General features: G+C 38.5%; 1 protein-coding gene across 3 annotated transcripts in view; it reads right to left on the bottom strand.

Annotated features, from left to right (window-relative positions):
• Positions 1 to 18,191, bottom strand: part of NUP58 (nucleoporin 58) — a 50,928-nt gene that overhangs the window by 26,575 nt on the left and 6,162 nt on the right. For all 3 annotated transcript variants that reach the window (XM_040448054.1, XM_040448055.1, XM_040448053.1), the window contains exons 3-8: positions 14,426 to 14,575; positions 13,605 to 13,742; positions 9,759 to 9,869; positions 4,469 to 4,493; positions 3,306 to 3,371; positions 2,816 to 2,990 (exon numbers count right to left, since the gene is read on the bottom strand). In XM_040448054.1, coding sequence (XP_040303988.1) covers positions 2,816 to 2,990; positions 3,306 to 3,371; positions 4,469 to 4,493; positions 9,759 to 9,869; positions 13,605 to 13,742; positions 14,426 to 14,575 — 665 coding nt within the window. The remainder of the gene's footprint in view (positions 1 to 2,815; positions 2,991 to 3,305; positions 3,372 to 4,468; positions 4,494 to 9,758; positions 9,870 to 13,604; positions 13,743 to 14,425; positions 14,576 to 18,191) is intronic.

Here is an 18,191-nt window from a genome sequence, read left to right as displayed (position 1 = left end):
AGAAAGAAAGACAGAAAGACAGAAAGAAAGATTAACCAGTTAAAAGCCAGGTTAAAAATACCAATGATCTCTGGACTGAAACTTCAAACAATGCCACTCTCATGCTCCGAGAACACGTCACGTTTAACCTGTTTTACAAGTTGCCAAAACCTCTTTCCAAAGTATACTTTTAATGAAGGTTATGATAAATTTATAATGAGCTGCTATGTATTTTAAGAACTATGGACTTCTATACAATCTGTGAAGTTAATTCATCCACAGCAAAAGACTCTGCTATTATTTAAAAATCTTTAAGGGGCACCTAGGTGGCTCAGTCTGTTAAACATCCAACTCTTGATTTTGGCTCAGGTCATGATCTCATGAACCATGAGATCAAGCCTCACATCCAGCTCTGGGCTGACCGTGCAGAACCTGCTTGGGATTCTCTCTCTTTCTGCCCCTCCCCTCCTCGTGCAAACATGCACACTCTTTCTCTCAAAATAAATAAACATTTTTTAAAAAGTGCCCTCTTGAGGCCTTTGTGCCTCAGTCATACCTTGTACCTAGAACATAGTACCGAACTGACTTAATTCACTCTCACTAGTATATCATATGTATTTTAATCCCAACACTTCTGCTGAAGTGGTAAAACAGATCCTTAAAAAGGTTCACTGACTCCACGGACTCAATGATATAACCGCAACAAAGCATTTGGCACCTACCCTACCCAAAAAGAAGTTTAACTACACTTCTTGTTTAAACTCTTGAGTTATGTACCCCCCAAAATGAAGTATTTAAAAGACTTTGCTTCCACAAGGTTCTGGTGTTTCCAACCACAACGCTGCTCCTCACCTCAAAATTGCTTATTTCCCCAAAAGGCTTTCTTTGAAGAAAAGCGTTTGGGGTTAAAGATTGAGAACTACTTCACTAAGGGAATCAGAATATTTTTTCAATAGATAATTCACTGAAGTGTGGGTAGAGCACTAACTGCCGTAAATTAGAAATAAAATAAGTTTAGATCAAATTTCTTTGATATCACCTACAAAATTTTCTAAACCCAACTTAGAGGACTTTAGCCCTAAGGAAGCTTTCTTTGATTCATCCTCTTCTTCATTTGCCACCTTTATATTCTACCCAAACTTTCATTATTTCATTTGCTCTTTTAGTCTTTTAGTGCCTTTCGGGTTGTGTTTTTATCTCTGAAAGACTATTAGCAAGTCTAGTACATAAAAAGTATTCCAAATATTTATGAATAGAATCATCTGGTACTAAAGTCACAACAGATCCCATTATAGCATTCACCTCTTTCTGAGTTGCCTCCTCTATTACTGTGTTAATGAAATTTTCCATAGAATTTATACAATTTCATACATTTCACATATGAAATTTGTGACTTCATGTAATATTTAATCAGAGTCTAATCATTCTCCACCAGAAGCATAACATTTTCTTTCTCCTAGATATGACATATACATACATATATATGTGTATACATACATATATATGTGTATACACACACACACACACACACACACACACACACACACACACACGAGGAATAAGAGAAAAAGAAACATGGGAGAATATTTTATTTGTATTTAACCAATGTGTGTAGGCAACCAGGAAATCTGAAAGCAGACAACAAAGGCTTTGAATTCCTTTTAAACATCATAGTTTAGAATAGCTACTTTAGTAACACATTTTCATTAAAAATATCACGAAAGTATTCTCCAATAATTGACTTAAAGACTTAAAGGTAAGCACACACAAATTTCTAATTTTAAAATAAATAAGACCGGGGAATGTAATGTACAGCATGGTGACTACAGTAATAATAATGTATTCTATATCTGCAAGTTGCTAAGAGAGTGGATCTTAAAAATTCTCATCTCAAGGGGGAAAGGTTTTTAGCTAAGCATGGTGGTAGATGTTAACTAGATTTGTTATGGCCATTTTGCAATAAAAATAAATACTGAATCATTATGTTGCACAGCTGAAACTAATGTAGTGTTATAGGTCGATCATATTTCAAACAAAAAAAGACATATAAGCAACTTTAATATTTTTACTTAAAATATAAAAATCATCTACCATCATTCTTCCCCACCAAAATAGATAAGAACGATATATATATATACACACACAAAGTATGTATTTTTGTATATATTTAATATTTACAAAGCATGATAGAGTTTTTATTTAATCACTGACAGACTTTTAAAAAACATTTTTCTGTCTAGCTTGTATAATGCAGCAACTTAGCCAGTGGTCACTCTTAGAAAGCACACTAGTCAGGAGCATCAACTCTAGAGTTGGATTACTGGGGTCAGAAACCAAGCTCTTCCATTTATTAACAAAGCTCTCTGCCCACTGTCTTATTTATATAAGGAAGATAAGAGTGCCTACCTCACAGAGCTGTCATGAAAACTAAACCGGACTAATAAACTGCTTAAAAAACCGCCTCATATGGGGCACCTGGGTGGCTCCGTTGGTTAAGCATCTGACTTTGGCTCAGATCATGATCTCATGGTTCATGGGTTCAAGCCCCGCATCGGGCTCCACACTGTGTAGAGCCTGCTAGGGATTCTCTCGCTCCCTCTCTCTCTGCCGCTCCCCTCCTCGTGCTGTCTCTCTCAATAATAAAAACTAAAAAACAAAAAAACACTGCCTCACACACAGTAAGCACTCAATACGAACTAGCAACCATTATTATTACAGCAATTTAAAACTGTACAAGCTATATGTAGTAAATCCTGATTTTATAAAAGACTGATTTCATTTGAAAAACACATGGCAAAACAAAACCCTACGGTAAAACGACTGTAAGTTCATTTACCTGAGCAGTTTCTATTTTCAACTTGTCAATATTGAGAGTGTTTCTCTGTAACCCACTGGCAGCTAGTGACAGAAGTTGCTTCAGAGCTTTAATGTCTTCTTGTACTTTAAGCATTGCTTTTGAAGACATTCTACTAATTTCTTCTTGTACCTGTTTCTGTTCCTTCACAAATTTCCTAAAAAGATACATAAAACTAAGTTGAAAAAAAAATACACCTTTGGTTTCTTATAGGAAAAAAGTACCCTTACAACAGGCTGGCCAGAGTCCTAGTGTTTTAAGAAGGAAATATTAAAAATTCAACTACAGTTCACATTCTTTTTTGAGAATGACAGTTAACAAAAATGTAAGTCCTGTTCTGCTTTGTCTGTAGTTTCTAAAAACATTAAAATTTTTACCCAAGTTAAAACGTTTAAGAGAAAGAGATGTTCCCCCTAAAATATATGCTAGCATTCTTCAAAATGACTTATCGAATTATGTTTGACACACTTACTGGAGATTTTCAACATCCTGGCAGATGACAGGAGGTAGATTTTCATCCTTCAGTGCTTTACTGTCCCTAAGAAAAATGCCACAGATGTATTAAAGCCATTGAGGTAATAAAAAGCTGACGGCTGAGTTCCACCAGAGTATGTTAAGAGAGAAGCAAATAAGGCAAATACTCCCCATTTATACATTTCATGAATGATTTCAAAGCTCTTTATAAACAACTATAAATTTCTTGACCTTTAAAATAACTTTAACAATTCACCTGACATAGAGAGATCTTTTCTAAAAAGACTGGCACCTATTATAAGTAAACATAAATGCATTTGACTAAATGTTTAAGAAAAAAATTTAGAAAATACAACAGATTAAATATTGAACTAAGTTCCCCTGGCTCAAAAATTCTACTACTGTCATTTCATTCAGTTAAAAATATTAAAAAATTCTTTAAAGAGTCTACAAAACTTCTCATGAGAGGCTCCAAATATTTTACTTTATTTTATAATTTCAATTTGTTTTTCAATAAAATAAGACCTAGGAATAGCTTAAGGAAATCATACATGTGTAATGAGGATAGGAATAAGTGAAATTTGGCATGCCATAATGTAATTACCAGTTAAATTTCAGTCACAGATTTGCTACTAACTCCTTGCCATAACCTCTAGGCAAATCTCAGTCTCTTTCAGCTTCCTATTTATGTAATAGGGCTAAAATATACACAAGATGTTTTAGAGGCATGAACTTGATCATTTATTTACAAATGTTTTATTTAATGTAAAAAGGAGGTGAGAAAATACAAGTGGTAGTAAAAATAATGATCTTCGAACATATGATGCATATGGAGGCTCTTCTCCCTCTTCATCATCATAAAATAAATGGTACTGGTGTAGTAACTTACATATAAAAGGTATGTTTAGATATAAAATTGGGCATAAAGCGTTCTAGAAAGAATTGGTTATATGTTTTCCAAATGATTAAAACTTGAAGATTTGACCATCCCATAATCTTTCCAGAGCATAGGTTTATTATTTATTTTTGACAAAAACTGATTTAAAGAATTTTTCTTCTAAATGCCTATATGGTTTCATTTACTTCCAACCATACCATCTGCCTACTATTTAATAAATAAAACTCAATTAAAATATTTTAAAAGTTAGACTGTAAACTTACTCTGGTCTTGTTCCTGTTTTATCACCTAGAAAATTCAAGAAGCTTCATGTAAAAACAGGTCATTCAACAATGTCTTCCAAATAGAAGTTTCAATTTAATGCAAGCTAAGGTATATACAGAAACTGTTCAGCATTTTTTAGACTGCCTCTTAAACAGCATGTGAGGCCATGACGTGTCACCAACTTGAAACAGAGCACGTTATGGAAACATGTTTGTGTACATATAAACAGACAGTTATATAGCCGATTTGTATCTATCTCATTCAAGGGCCGAATCTTCCTCTTTCAACTGTCTTCCGTGAAAAATATTCCGGCCTAGCAGTTTAACTCCTGAAAGTTTTACTTGACACTTTTTTAGATTAGAATATTAAAATATATCAGATGACCTGATCATCTCTAAGTATTTTACAAAAGCAGCAAATTTTATAAAAAATGAAGTCTTTAATGTGTGCAGTTATAGCAACAACTTTCTCACTAATTACACCTACTTAGCAGTTATCATTAATAGCATATATCTATATAAGCAGAAAAGTAAAGCTCCTTCAGCAAAATGCAGTGACTTACTTTCTGCTCTTCCAAAATTTGTCACTATAAAGACCCACTTATTAAAATTTTTTTTAACGTTTATTTATTATTGAGAGACAGAGACAGAGGGTGAGCAGGGGAGACACACAGAGAGAGGGAGACACAGAATCTGAAGCAGGCTCCAGGCTCCGAGCTGTCAGCACAGGGCCCGACGCGGGGCTCGAACTCACAAACCATGAGATCGTGACCTCAGCCGAAGATGGACGCCCAATCGACTGAGCCACCCAGGCGCCCCAAGACCCGCTTATTTAAAAAAATATATAGGAACACACAAAACTGAATCCCACCAAAGAACCTCAGTGGTCCGTCTTCCAGGCTTTTTTTGTACTTACACATTTTTAAAAGCAGTCAGGATTACTAGAAGTAATATTCCAACACATTTTTTCAGCATGTTATAAGTTTTCCATGTCACTTAACGTGACTTTAAATGACCATAGGATATGATGATGTAGCTGTATCAGAACCTTTATGCCCAACCCTCTTCTTAACATATGAGCATTCACTACATAAACAATGCTGCTACAGTCGATATAGTTATCCATAAATACTTGTTCACTACTTTATTTGTATTCCAAAAAAGAAGAATTTATAGGTCAAAGATTATTTCAGGGAAGGCCTCTGACATATTATCAAACTGATCCTTTAACACAGTTGTTCCAATTTATCCTCCCAACTACTATGAATAAGAGTAGCTTTTCCAGGGTGCCCGGGTGGCTCAGTCAGTTAAGAGTCTGACTCTTGATTTTGGCTCAGGTCATGATCTCATGGATTGTGAAATCGAGCCCCGCGTCGGGCTCCGCGCTGACAGAGCACAGCCTGCTTGGGATTCTCTCTCTCTCTCCCTCTGCCCCTACCCTGCTCGTGCTCTCTCTCTTAAAATAAATAAAAAATAAACATTAAAAAAAAAAAGTACTTTTCTCATCACACTCTCAACAATGAACTTATGTTTTAAAAAAAATCACTGCTAGTATTTAAGTGGAAAATGCCACTTCATTATAATCCAAATTCCTATTTCTGACAGTACTAAGTAAAATATTTCAAATGTTAAACAAGTATATTTCTCCTTTTGTGAACAGTCTGTTCAGGTTATTTGGGTATCTCTGAGGTATTTTTCTTATTGCTTCTAAGAGCTATTTCTTTTTTTTTTTTTTTAATTTTTTTTTCAACGTTTTTATTTATTTTTGGGACAGAGAGAGACAGAGCATGAACGGGGGAGGGGCAGAGAGAGAGGGAGACACAGAATCGGAAACAGGCTCCAGGCTCTGAGCCATCAGCCCAGAGCCCGACGCGGGGCTCGAACTCACGGACCGTGAGATCGTGACCTGGCTGAAGTCGGACGCTTAACCGACTGCGCCACCCAGGCACCGCTCTAAGAGCTATTTCAACATTAAGTATATAATTCTTTGTCTCATGTATTTCATGTGTCTATTTCTAAAATTAGATCCTACTTTTAAGATATATCTCAGTTTCAGATGTTAAAATGTGAAAATATAAGTATCTAGAAATGAAGCATTTTAGTCCCAATTTGTCATTTACCTTCTTCCTTTGTCCATGGGGTTTCTTTTGTTTACCTCTTTAATCCAACTTAGTTTATTTTTCCATATGTTGTATTGCACAGATGCTAAGATTTCTCTCCTTCACAATTTAACATTTCTGAACTTGGTACCCACATTCTCCAGATGGGTGTCTCCAATTTGATGAGACACGGCAATATAAAGTAGGGATTTAATTTTTTTCTAGATAGTTCAACTTCTTTATTGACTCAAGTACTGTTTTGCTCTCTGACATTCCATTTTTATTATATTTACAAAAGTTTACACACAGACAAACCTGTGTATATAAAACTTAGGCCTGCTTTTAGCTCACTCTGGGCGCGCTGACTAGTGCGGGTAGCTTTGCCTCTCTTAATACCCGCGGGCTGCTTTAAAAGCGTCCTACTAGAGCTCCGCGTCTGCTCTTGCCTTCCTGCACACCATCTCCCACGTGGCTCTCCTAACCGTCTTCTTCAAACACGTATCTCAGGTCACATCACCCACATCACAGCCCTGCGAGGTCTCAGCCGTCCCCAGTGTAACCCAGAGCTCCTTAACGTGGCACACAAGGCCCTTGGGTGACCTCTGGAATCTCATCGTCCTGTTCTGTAGCTGGTCTTCCAGCAGTTCCTCAGAAAAGGGCTAAGATCATCCTCATCCCCAGGCCCAGCTCCATACCGCGCCTCCTCACACAACTTTGCTTCCTACCACTCTTGATCTGATTAAATCCAGTAACGCAGGTCCAGGCTAACTGATATAGCCACTAGAAAGACAGAAAGCCTCAGGTTAAAAAAGAACCCCTTGACACGTAGTAGCAAATGACAGGGAACCAGAGGTGGCACATGAAGTCACGTGCGCTTATTCCACGTATTCTTTTGGTTCAACTCTCACCAAGGTTGTGAGCGGAAGACAATGGAGGGAGGGCCCAGGAAAAAGAGGGGAGATTAACTCCTCACATTTCTCTTCCTCCTTTGCCTCACTCAGCCCTTTCACATGGAGCCTAAAAGCAATTACAATAAAGAGAGAAGCAGTTTCATGAATGAAAGTAGCTGGAGGATACCAAGCTGCTCTAGCTGAGTAAAAAAATTAGCTGCTAAAATATCTAAGGTTTTTTCTAAGTATGGAGTCGCCACACAGAAAACTAAAAACGAGAGATACACCCCTATGTTTAGAAATTAGTCAACTTTCAGGGCACCCGGGGGGCTGTCAGTTGAGTGTCCAACTTTGGCTCAGGTCATGATCTCACAGTTTGTGAGTTCGAGCCCCCCGTCGAGCTCTGTGCTGACAGCTCGGAGCCTGGAGCCTGCTTCGGATTCTGTGTCTCCCTCCCTCTCTCTGCCCCATCCCCACTCATGCTCTGTCTCTGTCTTAAAAATAAATAAAACATTAAAACAAAAAAAAAGAAATTAGTCAATTTTCATTCAAAGAAAAACAATCCTAAATATTCTAAGTTTAAAAGGATTTTGCCAGGGGTGCCTGGGTGGCTCAATTGGTTAAGCATTCAGCTCTTGATTTCGGCTCAGGTCATGATTTCACGGTTTGTGAGATCAAGTGCAAGCCTGCTTGGGATCCTCTCCCTCTGCCCTGCCTCAGCTCGTGCACATGCATGCTCTCTCACTCTCAAAATAAAAATGAACTTAAAAAAAAAAAAAGGATTTTGCCAACTTTTAGGATAGTACTTCACCCTAGCGTAGTATCTCTTCACAATAAAAACCATGTCCAAAACAAAAAATTCTCACATATGGACACAGCACATTTTACACCTTCATCTACTGCCTCATTTTTAATTCTTCATGGGGTTTTAATGCAATGTGCATGCATATGCCCTAGTGAACATGTTTTCATCAGAGGCAGAAGAGACATTGCAAAACAAAACAAACAATCACACACATGGAACCAGCAACACTAAAAAACTTTTGAAAATGAATCTGGATTGACAATTTTTAAAAAGAATACCCAGCATGGCAGGAGCATAGCGAGAAGGGCATTTTCATACTGGCTGGTGGGAAATAAATTGGTAAAACCTTTCTGGAAAGTAATTTCACAATATACACTAAGAGTCTCCAAAATTGTTTCTCTCTCCAAACCAATGATTCAGTTTCTAGGTTATCTGTCCTAAAATATTAACTGAAAATATGAATGAAAAGTTATACTAAAAGCAAACACCTAGACAGCATTTACTGTTTGCCTGGCTCTGCTGAAGTTGAATAGTAATCCTCAGACCAACACCATGAAGTAGGTACTGTTATGTTGGGCCCACTTTACAGATAAAGAAACTAAAGCCCAGAGGCATAAACAACTTGAGTAAGGTCACAGAGCTTGTAAACAGTTGAGCAGATCTGAACCCAGGCAATTTCAGCCCGAGTGTACATCTTTAAAGTACAATACTATGATGCCTTTCCCTATAAAGATACCCGATACAGTGATACTTCCCAGAAGACCTAAAAACAAATATTAATAATAGAATGATGGCTAATGATACATCCATTCATAAAACTGATATTAAGCTACATTAAAATATTTCTAAAGAATTACTGAGTTGGCAAATACTTCTGATAGAACACATGAGAAAGAACAGGTTATAAATAAAGGAATATAGTTGACCTTTGAACAACACAGGGGTTAAGGGGTGCCAACCTCACAGGCAGTTGAAAATCCACATATAACTTTTGACTCCCCAAAACTTAACTACTAATAACCTACTTCTGACCCAAAGCTTTACCAATAACATAAACAATGAACACACACTACATATGTTATGTGTATTATACACTGTATTCTTACAATCAGATAAGCTAGTGAAAAGAAAACGCTATTAAGAAAACTATAAGGAAGAGAAAACACACTTCCGGTGCTGTTACGTATTGGAAAAATTCAGAGGTGGACTTGCACAGTTCAAAGTGTGTTGTTCAAGTGTCAACTATGGTATGTGCTCATGATCCCAACTTAGAATATATATTAATACACACGTGAAGATAGCTACGTAAGGCATATGCACATATAAATCTCAGTTTTCTACAAAAAGAAAATCTTAAACACACACCACATGCATCATTTGGGAAATACAATCAAATTTAAAAGTCAAAACTTTACTACTTAATATGTAACTAACATCTTCCAGACACAGGAGTTTAAGTTACTGTAAGAACATAAAATTATAGTAACATTACTTACTCTTTTTATCTGATGAGCTACTAAAATCTATACCACCAAGGCCTTCACTGCCAGCAGTTGAAGTAGCTGCCGTGGTTCCCAAAGTCAAGCCTAAAGCATTCTGCCCAAGTCCTACAAATAAACCAAATATTATTTATAAGCCCAGAGGGATAAACATCCACTGCCTCATTTTTCACTGAAAGTCTTCATAATTTCACCTTAATGACCAAAGCATTCAAACTGTTTTTAAGTTGGATCCTGGATTTTCTTCATACTTATTTAAGCAAATAACAAGAACAAGTCTAGAGTATGCTTTGGACAAAGACTGATAGTCTTGCTGGGATTCGATGGTATAAGGAGTTTGGATGATGTAATTTTGATTTCTTTACTTTTTAGGCAATCTTTTTAGATGTAGCTGACACACAATGTCACATTAGTGTCAGGTGTACAATGGTGACCTGACAAGTCGACACATCATGCTATGTTCACAAGTGTAGCTACCCCCTATGTCACCACACAACCTTATTACAATACCACTGACCATATTCCCTGGGCTGTACTGCTCATCCCCGAGATTTGCGCAGTCCGCAACTGGAAGCCTGCACCACCTACTCATCTTCGCCCATTTTGCCCATCCTCCTACCCCACCCACTCTGACAACCATCACTTTGTTCTCTGTATCTACAGATCCGTATCAATTTTTCTTTACCAGAAGGATCAGAGAGTGTAGGTTAATTCAATACATGTGAACAATCCATTTTATTTGTTGCTTTTTAAACCCTCTCTACAAAAAGCAGTTTTAGCTTGTACACTTTCAGGTGAACGCGTCACGTCTTCCAATCAGGCTTTGGAATCGTATACTTTTAAATTACCTAGTACTGGATGTGTGAATTAACTTGACAGAATCCCTTTACAATGTATATGTATCAAATCATCATGCTCTACACTTTAAATATCTTACAATTTTATTTCTCAATTATACCTCAGTAAAGGTGGGGATGGACAGATAAATAAAACAGTGATGATTTGTAAGGTTTCAGTATTAATATAAAGCAAATAGTTTTACTATTAATGAAATTTAAAGAGCTGACAGTTGGAAGCCTTACAGTTCAAACATCACCAAAACTGCATACTCCCAAGTTCTTTTTATAAACGTTAAAAAAGAAAGAAAAGAAAATTCATTTATTTAAATCCCACCTGACTGACAAAAGGAATTGAAGGGGCTAGACTGTTAATCTTAAATTATTAATGTATGCTTGTGAATCAAGTAGCAAAATTTTAGAGACCTTGCATTGGTAAATCACAGAAGTCCATGCATTCCCAAGCTGACAATGCGGACAGTATGCTATTTAGAGAAACAGTAGGAGGTACTGGATCTGAGCACAGGATGACTGAAAGCTGGATTCAAACACTGGCAACGCGTGAAAAAAACAATGCTAAACATACGTTAATTTTTTAAAGTCAATGGCATCTTTAGGTTAGCATAACCATAAATTAAGCACTGATGTGTGTCTAGAGCCTAAGAAAAATTAGAACGGACCTAAAAACTCATCAGCAGACGCAAAAACAATCCTCAACCTCCCCTATTATTTTTGTGTTTTGCTCTCACAGGAACCTTTAGGAAAGATGTTTAAATATTTATCCTGCAAGGAAATGTACGTTATAGTCATCCACTGATTTATTTGAAGACATTTTGAGTACCTAAAAGGTTAGACAATAGTGACAAAGATAAGTGTTTGAAAGATCAAAGCAAACTTGAACACCACAAACTTCTACAGGTTATCCTGACGAACTCAAACTCCTTTTTCCCTTTTCCACTGACCCAGAGTTTCTTCATTGAATTTAGTATCTGAATAGAGGACACAAAAGAACCATAACTAATAGAAAACATCAGGTCATACTCCATCTCTCCCACATACCAATTATTAGACACATATTAGGTGTTCAGCAAAACTTGTGAAAATCAAATAGCCATTATAAATGAACGTATGTATTGGAAATTCTGTGATTTCAACACGTTATCAACTTTTTTTTTTATTAAAAAAAATTTTTTTTCTTTTAGTGTTTATTTACTTTTGAGACAGGGAGAGACAGAGCACAAGCAGGGGAGGGGCAGAGACAGAGCGGGAGACACGGAATCCAAGGCAGGCTCCAGGCTCTGAGCTGTCAGCACAGAGCCCGACGCGGGGTTCGAACCCACGAACCCGTGAGATCAAGACCTGAGCTGAAGTCGGATGCTTAACCGACTGAGCCACCCAGGCGCCCCAACACGTTATCAACTTTTCCTAACTCATACATTAGGTTAGGAAACAGAAACTCTTTTTTTGAGAGAGAGAGAGAGAGAGAGAGAAAGAATCCCAAAGAAGCTCCATGCTCGGCACAGAGCCGGAGACGGGGCTCGATCCCACAGCCGTGAGATCAAGACCTAAGCCAATATCAAGTCAGATGCTTAACCCACCGAGCCACCCAGGCGCCCCAAACAGAAATTCTTTTTTTTTTTAAATGTTTTTTTTTAACGTTTTATTTATTTTTGAGACAGAGAGAGACAGAGCATGAACGGGGGAGGGGCAGAGAGAGAGGGAGACACAGAATCGGAAGCAGGCTCCAGGCTCTGAGCCATCAGCCCAGAGCCCGACGCGGGGCTCGAACCCACGGACGGTGAGATCGTGACCTGAGCCGAAGTCGGACGCTCAACCGACTGAGCCACCCAGGCGCCCCCCAAACAGAAATTCTTGATTCTATACTGCTATGTGAGATAATTATACAATGTCTTCAAATCAGAGGAAAGCTTTTCTCACTTCCACATAGCCCCAATGGCTGTCCTGCATTATATTACTGTGTTACATTATATACAGTATCATGTTTCCTCTATTATACATTCCTAATATTCAAAACATGTTAAGGTAGAATCCTTAACATGAGGCCAATTTCAAAATAAGCATGAAATGAAAACTCAATCTAAGATAGAACACATTAAGTATTCTCTGCCAAGTGAATGATACTTTAGTATTTTGTCTGACTATAATAAATTTAATACTTGTGTTTTAAAACTTTGCTTTCAAAACATGCTAATACCCTTTCCTGATGTCTTTAATGGAAAGCCATTCTTACAACCAGAGCTTAAAAGGTCAAGTTGTCTTACAATGAATTTAGATACTAAACGATTCAAGTTAAGCAACTGTCTTTTATTAAAAAGACAAGTTTCTCTAGAATAGTTTATTCCTGAGGCACCTGGGTGGCTCAGTCAGTTAAGCAACCAGCTTCAGCTCAGGTCATGATCTCACAGTTCGTGAGTTTGAGCCCCACGTCAGAGCTGGTGACAGCTCAGAGCTTCGGATTCTGTGTCTCCCCCTCTCTCTGCTGCTCCCCCGCTCACACTCTGTCTTGCTTTCCTTCAAAAATAAATAAACATTAAAAAAAAATTTTTAGAATAGTTTACTCCTCCTTAAACAGGCCCCTCTTTGCTTCTTTATCTAGTCAGTCAATACTGAGGGGCCCCTGGGTGGCTCAAACGGTTAAGTGCCCAACTCTTGGTATCAGCTTAGGTCATTCTTGCAGTCATGAGATTAAGCTCCACGTCAGGCGCTGCGCTGGGCACGGAGTGAGATTCTCTCTCCCTCTCTGCCCCTCCCCTGCTCATGTGCTCTAAATAAATAAATAAAAATATTGAGCAGAAAAATTTATTTCTACATAGCTAAGATGTCTAATTATGTATGAAAAACATTATTTTTTAATTCAGTGTTCATACTGAACAAAAAATCTATAGGTTAAAGAGATAAAATGATCTGTTCAAAAGGCTGAAATAGAGATAAAGTAAATTTAAAAATAAATAGTTACTATTTCTGGAATGTAAATACCATCAATTACCTGATGTTGCTGTGTTCGAACTCTGGAAAAGCGAACCTCCCAAACCAGCTAAGGCTCCCCCTAGAGAGAGGCTTGTTGATGCAGTAGTAGTCGTGGCTGTTGTTCCACCCAAGTTATTTAGAGTAAATCCTGTAGATGCTGTAAAAAATGAAATTGTAAGCCTTCACAAGGAAACATCATTTCTAAGAACACCAGAGAAAATAAAAACACTTCCCAAGAAATGCAAAAAGCAAAAAAACAAAAACACAACAAACAACCCTTCATGTCCATGATAAAATTCACTTAGGAAAACCTACTCATTAAAGATGAAGTTATATATATACCTAAGAATAAAGAGAAATCGTACCTTCAGAGCAAAACCTAGTGACAGAAATAAGAGTTCTGGGTAATACTACAATGGTATCAGGTAACTGATTCCAGACAGTAATAAGGAGTTTTTCCACCCAGGACACCAACTTCGCCTTCGAAATGGAATGAATCCTAAGCCAGGCAATATTTATGAAAACTCTTTACCCTTCCCTGTCACCAAAATGCTCCCTGAAAACAAAGTGGATGTTAATAATTTTACATTTTGCCTCTCACTCTGTCCCTGCTTTGCTCTGTAAATAGAGACTGACCTCCAAGATGGTCCCTCCTGCTTTAAGGACCAGTGATGGCCTTCTTCACAAATCAGTAGTTTACTAGGTCAAAACTGCCTCATGGTTGAAATAAACTTTCCAAAACCAAAGTTCTCTTTAATAATAAAGGTGGATACCTATGTTCACCAACGGCAAAACTAGTAAATTCAACCCTAAGAGGTGGCTTCTCCCATTGTGCCTCACCTGCAGGAGTTGACGTCAGAGCAGACGAAAGAGTAAGACCGCTAGCTGAGGTAGAAGTAATGGGCAGAGCAAATGGTGTGGCAGACGCAGCAGGTTTAGCGAATCCTAAACTGAAACCCGTCGTAGATGCGGATGTTGTGGCTGGCGTTCCTGCGCAAACAGACAAACAGATCCTATTTTACCATAAGTGTGTATCATACCAGTTTCAATCAGGATCCCTAAAAGATAGAGTCCGTCTACTTTTGCAGATAGAACAAGGATCCATGTACTTGTATATGCACGAAAAAGTCACATATAAAAGGTGGGACCAAATCAGGGTGCATGCTTAAAAAAGATGGCCCTGGGATTTAAGAACAGCAAAAAAGTCCAGTCACTGTGGTAATGTTGAAATCCATTTTCAGCTCTACCCCTGAATGTACCTAAAATAGCATTTACCCTTCCTTTATACTCAGCAGAAAAGTCTCCCTCCCCTCCAAGGCTCTTTAAACCTGCATTCTCTACTGCCCAGTGTTCTGGGTTTCTGTCAGCTCCCACTACTCCTTTCAGTCTCCTTCCGTCCATCTCCTTCCTCTGTTCACTTCTTTTTTTAAAAAAAATTTTTTTTTTCCAACGTTTATTTATTTTTTGGGACAGAGAGAGACAGAGCATGAGCAGGGGAGGGGCAGAGAGAGAGGGAGACACAGAATCGGAAACAGGCTCCAGGTTCTGAGCCATCAGCCCAGAGCCTGACGCGGGGCTCGAACTCACGGACCGCGAGATCGTGACCTGGCTGAAGTCGGACGCTTAACCGACTGCGCCACCCAGGCGCCCCTCCTTCCTCTGTTCACTTCTTAAATGAGGCTGCCTATGGTACCAGGCCTGCTTCCTTACTTCCCAACCGCAGAATTTCAACCACAGAAACATGGTCTTGATTTACACCCCCTGGAGTCTCCCCTGGCTAGCTCTGCCTGGATGTCCCTCTGCACCTCTGCATCCCCCTACACAAAAGCACTCCTAAATCCCCTGCCGTGGTCCTCTCAGCTGCTCGTGCCAGAAGCCACGACCCTCCCTGATGCCCCTTCTCTCTCCTACATTCTACTAGCCACAAACCCTGTCAATGCTCCTGCAGAAATATCCCTGGATTACAAGCATCTTCAAATACCTTAGCTCAGGCCATCTCCCTCTCAAGAACTATTATCACAACCTCTTGATTTGTTTCTGTGCTGTCAGTCCTTCTAACCTCTAATCTATTCTTTGAATCAGTTAGTTACTTTAATAACAAGCGAGAATACCAACAAAAAATAATACCCTGCTGATTCTCCTGGACTGAAGGCTCCCATTAGCTCTCTACTATCTCTACGCTACAGCCTAAAGGGCTGGCACACAACCACCTTTCCTATCTTGTCCCAACTTGCTCCTCAAATTCCCTCTCTGTACCATTCCCACCTCTGAATCCAAAACTCTAAGAACCGAGTATTTTTCCTACTTCCCCGGTCCTTTTATAACTGGGCCTTTGCACTTTCCATTCCTGCATCAGGAATAATGTCTCCTGCCCCCCAAATAAACTTCTACCCTTTTCTTTCTCTTCCTTCCTTGGTGCCTTTCATACATCTGTTACGGCCTTTATCAGATCACACAAGAACATATTACTACACCTGCCTGTCCCCTTCACCTCGGAACACACCGAATGCCCTGCTCACGCACTCTGTAGTTCTTGACGTCATCCGCACCGCCCTCACCACCAGTACCATCGCCACACCAACAGCTAATACTGAATGTTCAAACCGTCATGCACACCTAAGGCCACACGGTTAGGACGCAGCAGCTGCTCAAAACTACTAAATGAAGACATGTATATCAACCTGCATTTTGGCTTTTCCCGAGAGCACGAAGAAGCCAGAAACTAAGCTTCTGGATTGTCCTTACCACAACCAGAAGTTCCTGCCAGAGTACAGTGCTTTGAAATCCTGCACGGGTTCAACAATCTCAGAAAATGAAAGAATCCAACTGCTTGTCCTTGAAGCCAGTCCTGTCCAAACCGCTGGTAGTAAACAGATGTGCTATGCTTTCTCCCGATACCAGGTGAGTAGCATCCAAATGAAAACAGTCCACCAATCTTGAATTTATTTCAACTTTTGGTTTAATTTTAATTAATAAATTTAATTTTAATTGAGGCTCCTCACTGTCCTTTCATTCATTCCTTTCCTTTGACATTATTAATCGCCATTCTAGTTACTCACATTCCATTTGGCATCTCACTGCAGAGAACGAGGGTATTTTTGAGCCAGAAGGAAGTCAAAAACTTTTAGTCTAATACTTTCACTTTATAGATAACTAAAAGCTGCCAGATATTACATGACTACCTAAGACCTCACGACGACTTGGAGGTATAAGCAGGATTTAATTCCAAGACTTCTGAGCTATGTAGTGTGGTGCTTTTTTCACTACAAGGACTCAAATAACTGCAAACTGTAATGTGAAATTTCCACAGAAAAACCACTTCTGTATTTAAGGCTTTTTTTTCTGAATTAAAAAGTCACTGAGTTTTTAAAACACGCCAGTACTAAAAGGTTCTGTGATGAGTGTCTGTGATCTCTGTTAGGTTCCTTACATGCTTCCTTCTATACCCCAGCTCTGTGAGATATTACGAGAAGAGTAGAAAACCACAGATCTGGGAATCTTTCCTCAAAAATTCTTACACAGAGTTAATCCTGTAGTTATAGTTGTTGCTATTCCTGGGGACAAAAAGAGAAATAAAATTTAATTCATCAGTGGAAGATGGCATTTTGGGGGTTTATCACAAGGGGAGACTTGGAATCATCTTCAGGGTGGGATAACACTACTCAGACGACCAGTATCTTCCACCATAACCGCTAACACAAACGTTCTTCCTATAGCACTGGTTTTCATATTGCAAGCTGTATATAATTTTGATTAATTAGAAAATAAAATTTATAAAATGCAAACAACTACTGCTTATAACAAAATTAGGAAGGAGAAAAAAAAGCTACTCTAAGCAAAACACTGGCACGTAGAGCTATTTCAAGAAGCTCCCTGGTTGGTGTCACATCTACTCCTGCAGTTCTTACATTTTCTATGTGTGGCTGTGAAATGTTGCAATCAAAGCTGGAAGGTCAATGCAAAAGGTGGTAACAGAGACCAAGAGGCCCTGAGGGTAGAGAATAAAAAGTCAATAAGGAAGTAAACTGTTTAAATGGTAGTACCAGTGAATCATATTTTTAACTAATAATAAAATACCCATAAGTATTAAAAAAACAAACAACTTTTTATTATTGAAATGTCTACCTTTTCCCATTGAGACAGTTGTTTTAATAATACAAAATCTTAAAACATCTCTTAGGAAGGCAAATTATAATTTTACAGTAAAATAGATGCTAACTGTCCCACATATGCTCAATTAAGTCCAAATTGGTAAACTCCTCTTGACTAAAGTAAAACGCTGCATTATATAATTTAATATAAATTGTTACTTTATTCATCGTATTTAAGGAGGTATACCATCTTTGTGTCAAGTTACAAAAAATTTTTTTTCTTATGACAGATCTTATTTAATTCTTTAAATGTGTGTGTTTTCCTTCTTTACACAAAAATAGATTATAACTGGGGCGCCTGGGTGGCTCAGTCAGTTAAGCATCCAACCTCAGCTCAGGTCATGATCTCGCAGTTCATGAGTTTGAGACCCACATCGGGCTCTGGGCTCACAGCCCAGGGCCTGAAGACTAGTTCAGATTCTGTGTCTCCCTCTCTCTGCCCCTCCCCTCCCCCC

Source organism: Herpailurus yagouaroundi, unplaced genomic scaffold (genome assembly GCF_014898765.1).
Source record: "Herpailurus yagouaroundi ecotype Mexico unplaced genomic scaffold, PumYag 197, whole genome shotgun sequence".
Taxonomy (NCBI): Eukaryota; Metazoa; Chordata; class Mammalia; order Carnivora; family Felidae; genus Herpailurus; species Herpailurus yagouaroundi.
This window is presented reverse-complemented; position numbering and strand designations above follow the sequence as displayed.